At 45.5% G+C, this 4,805-nt stretch overlaps 1 protein-coding gene across 1 annotated transcript in view; it reads right to left on the bottom strand.

The window, feature by feature from the left end:
* Positions 1–4,805, bottom strand: part of LOC117948975 (neuronal acetylcholine receptor subunit alpha-7-like) — a 22,243-nt gene that overhangs the window by 11,054 nt on the left and 6,384 nt on the right. Inside the window, exons 4-7 of the mRNA XM_034878944.1 lie at positions 4,633–4,700; positions 3,257–3,398; positions 946–1,025; positions 321–513 (exon numbers count right to left, since the gene is read on the bottom strand). Coding sequence (XP_034734835.1) covers positions 321–513; positions 946–1,025; positions 3,257–3,398; positions 4,633–4,700 — 483 coding nt within the window. The remainder of the gene's footprint in view (positions 1–320; positions 514–945; positions 1,026–3,256; positions 3,399–4,632; positions 4,701–4,805) is intronic.

The raw sequence follows: 4,805 nt of genomic DNA, 5'->3' as shown, positions 1-4,805 counted from the left end.
CGTAAAGATCGGCGCGACTAGTCAGGTAATGTAGCCGATCTCCGATCACGGGAAAATAGGAAAAGATCGGGCCGATCCAATCTCGAGATCGGGATCGGGACATCCCTAGTAATTTCCACATTTGATGATTTTTTTACTATTCGAATTATTTTAGACCGTCCAAATTTGTTCCAACGGCCCTAGTAGGGTCCGGCGTAGGTTCTCCACACGCCTACGTATGTAGATTTTATGCAGAAGTATAAATCACGCTTTAGAACTCGGCTAAATACCAAAATTGGTCCTGCCGGGACAATAATGTCATAATCCCACACTAGTATAACAGGAACAACGAGCGGGGGCTCTCACCCACGAGGTCCCACTCTCCGTTGGCGATGTACCCGGTGACGTCGGCCTCGATCATCTGCAGGTCCAGAGACCAGCCGCCATACGTCCACGAGCCGAACTTCAGGTCGCAGCGCTGCACGTCGAACGGAAACCAGCGCACGTCGATGTAACAGGTGCTCTTAAATATCCCTGGAATTAAGAAAAGGGCGAAGAGGAAATAGAAATGTAAAAAGTTACAGATTACAAGTTAGCTAGTCTCGCCAGACCCTCCTCCACAGCGCTGCGGACTAAAAAAAAACAGACTAAAACTACTTCCTTCCTGAGACAATTTAGCAGCGGCACCGTGGCTCCGTCCGGAGCTTAGCCCCGCCCATGATGATTGTGATTGGTTTAAAGAAATGCCAATAAACCAGAGCAGGTTCTCCTCCCATCCAGGATGCTTAGTGGACTAGCCAGACCCTCCTCCGCAGCGCTGTGGAGGAGGGTCTGGTGATGCGGGACTAGAGAATGATGTAAAACTTGATACAGGACTAGTGGACATAAGGTTGCCTGTTTCCTTAATACCTGGGGGGCTTATGAAACAGGTCAGGGGGCTCGTTAGTACGGTGTTGGGGGGGTTACCTGGGGGCAGGTACTGGCAGTATCCGGTGGAGTTGACCAGGATGTTGGTGTGGAAGGAAGCATCGAACCTCTCATCAGCACTGGGGAGGGACACAGATCAGAGGTCAGAGGTCACAGTAAATCATGGTTTCATCAGGGCTGCAGCTGATCACACGCACAGTATAATTTCCTATAAATGAAGTTTATTGTCCATAAATTCCAAAAATAACTGTAAAACTAAAGTAAATAAGTTTGTGTTACGTAGTGTTAAACGCAAAAAAAAAAGTCAAACATTGGAGAAAAGAAATTGACAAAAACGTAAGAAAAAGTTAGAAACATTGATTAGAAAGCGTCAACTAAAGTTTTGACTTTCAATTGTGACAGGAAGACAACACGAGGGTTTAAAACACAGTCTATATACAGTACGTTAAGAACATTAACAGGTACACAGAGAGAGAGGACACACATATATATATATATATATACACACACACTCGTATATCATTCATACCTTGCACTCTGTGGCACGTGTTACTTAATCCCTGCTGAAGCCCTTCTGGTTAGACACCACCTACAGCTCGTTGCTCTGTACCTGCACCATGTGCAAGGGCAATTAAGTTGAATCTAATCTCACAATGACACTGCAGTGTGAATTTGCCCAGTCGGATTATTCTGACTCCACGTTCACCCTTAAAACCAAGTTTAATGAAAATCAGGCGGCAGCAGGAACAAGGAAAACAAGGAAAACTTCCCATTGAAACGATTGTTCCATGTTTTCCATGAAGGTTCTGGTTCTTTACGGGAGATCAAGAGTCCCGATGGACCAGCAGAAGAAACGGGCTCCGCGTCTGTCGGTCCGGCTCTTTTTAAAGAGCCATTTGTAAATCTCAATGTCTTATTCCTGGTTAAATAAAGGTTAAATTAAAATATATGTACTAAATGGAGTTAGTGGGCGGATGTTGGACAGAAGACAACTCAGAAGTGAAACTACAGTAAGTTTGGTGTAAAGTTGAGCTGGTGTTCGATAACGATTCACAGTCAGGCTCTGGCACCCCCCTCTCATTAAAACCAGCCAGGTCAATACCCCCCCCACCACCCTGCTCCCCCCCCGTTAATGAGCCGAATCTCTCGTCAGCATCCCGCTGAGAGCCTCCCACAGCCAACAGCAAGGGATTAATCTGACAGGGAGATGAGCTATCTTTAGCGCTGCTAACATGGGGTGGAGTGGGGGGTGGGGGGGTTGGTTGGGGGGGGGGGGGGGGGGGGGGGGGGGGGGGGTGGGGGGGGGACAGGGTGAGATCCTGTGGTTCCTTCCAGGCAGGGTTGCAGCGCTCGCTAAATGGTGCTTCACGTCTTTCAAATCCAACTTTCATCCAACTGCAGCCCTTCAAACAAACAGAGGGTTTTGTCACAACTCGGCTTCTATACAGCAAGTTATCTCCTGGGTACGAGATAGTGTCTTGTACATACTAAATACATGCATACATACAGTATACATACATGCAGTATACATACATATACTGTACATTCATACTGTATAATACATACATATACTGCACATACATACATGCATACATACATGCATACATGCATACATGCATACATACATGCATACATACATGCATACATGCATACATGCATACATACATGCATACATACATGCATACATGCATACATACATGCATACGACTGCTTTAAAGAGAGAAACCCGTGAAGAACTAAGCGCTTAGTGCACGATACAAAGGGTTATCTTCTAAGTAGTCCTACATTGCTATGGAGATGAATAAGATGATGTCACAGGGGGTCTTGGGACTAGACTGGGCCCAATAGTGATTCAAAGTAAGGCTCCGGTCCCGATCGACGGCCCCCTTTTCTCTTCACTACAGTTTAAAAGTCAAGGACCTGGAAAGGTGCCATGATGAAATTTCCAACGTCTTTTTTTGACGACGTTGGCCGAAACATCGGAGAAACAACAGAGAAGATAGAAGATCTACTCCTGTACATCTGAGATGAACACTGGGGCTTAATCAGGCTGTTTTACAGCAAGATAACGGATCATATCTGTTCTCTATGAGTGTACGAGTGCACTCCTTGCACTATGCTCCACAATTTAAATAACTACTAACATAACAAGCATACTTTGCACTCTTCACTGCACTATTGCCTCAGCCTGTCTATATTCTTCTGTTTAGACTGTGTGTATATTAGTGTGTATATGTCGGTTGTGTTGTATGTGTTTGCACATTGTGAGCAACGGTGCTCCAGGGCTAGCTTCCTGCTACGTGTCCTCCCACCTGGCGGATAAAGATGGCTCTGGTTTTGCGTGGCGTACCTGTTGTAGAGCAGGATGTCGGGTCTCCAGATCTGGCTGTCGGGGAATCGGACGTTGGTCACACCTGGATAGTCTGACACGTTCCAGCGCAGGTAGAAGTCAGTCCAGTACTGCAAATGCGCGCGCGCGCACGCGCACACACACACACACACACACACACACACACACACACACACACACACACACACACACACACACACACACACACACACACACACACACACACACACACACACACACACACACACACACACACACACACACACAGATATCAATGCTAGTGTTCTGCCGGATGTCCGTCCCCGTCCTCTGTCTCTGTGTCGGCGCTCTAACCTGCGGCTGATTTCTGAGGACTATGGTTACCTGGTCCTCAGGTCTCTGCAGGGTAAATCTAGACAGCTAGCTAGACTATCTGTCCAATCTGAGGACTATGGTTACCTGGTCCTCAGGTCTCTGCAGGGTAAATCCAGACAGCTAGCTAGACTATCTGTCCAATCTGAGGACTATGGTTACCTGGTCCTCAGATCTCTGCAGGGTAAATCCAGACAGCTAGCTAGACTATCTGTCCAATCTGAGGACTATGGTTACCTGGTCCTCAGGTCTCTGCAGGGTAAATCCAGACGGCTAGCTAGACTATCGGTCCAATCGGAGTCTCTGTTGACGAGTAAAACTACTTCCTTCCTGAGAAAATGAAACACTTTTTAATCAAGGTTACGGACGTCTTTTTTTTACCTTTTTGTGTCTTTCCTCCAATGATTTTGTCACTTTTTCAACGTATGTCAACTTTTGAAATTTTTCCCCCCAATTTTTTTTTAGCCTTTTTTGTTCACATTTTAGTCACTTTTAACCATTTTCTCTCTCTTTTGACACTTTTAAAAGATCTTTTACTTACTTTCATTTTTTTTTCTCCATAAGCTATAAAATCGACCTTAAACACCCAAATTCTATTAATGTAGTGAACTGACTATTATGAGGAGTGTTGTTGGGAACCATCCACGTTACTTTTTGGGACAATTTGTTTGGAAGAAACCCAAATTTCTGATATAGAAACTTTTTAAAAAGGGGTCAAATCTTTCAATCTTGTTCTTTTTTTTTTTAAGAGACTTTTGTCAAATCTGTCCACAGACTTTGAATAATTTATATTCATTCAGAGGAGTGTTAATTAATGCGCAGTGCCCCGGTTAAATAAGCCAATAAGGGGGAAATAAACAAGGCCTCATGAAACCCCAAAGGTGTAACCCGTTCGGTAGGTCGTTGGCAGAAGGGAGGCAGAACTCCAAGATTTCTACACAATGCGGTTTGTGTCTTGGGGAAACAAAGAGATGGAAATGAGGTCTCTGAAGGGTGCGAGGGGGGTAAACAGGTCCAGAACCAACGTCTGGAGGCAGCCGATAAGCAGCCGCTCTCGCTCTGAGTCTGACCTCCATATTTCAGCTGCTGGAATCTAGATTACAGCGATGGATCTTATGTAACCGCCATTGTTTGCTGTGTCTGTCATCATGGAGAGAGAGAGAGAGAGAGAGAGAGAGAGAGAGAGAGAGAGAGAGAG

Source organism: Etheostoma cragini, chromosome 8 (assembly GCF_013103735.1).
Source record: "Etheostoma cragini isolate CJK2018 chromosome 8, CSU_Ecrag_1.0, whole genome shotgun sequence".
In the NCBI taxonomy this organism is placed as follows: Eukaryota; Metazoa; Chordata; class Actinopteri; order Perciformes; family Percidae; genus Etheostoma; species Etheostoma cragini.
Note: the sequence above shows the minus strand (reverse complement) of the source record. Positions and strands in the feature narration are given on the sequence as shown.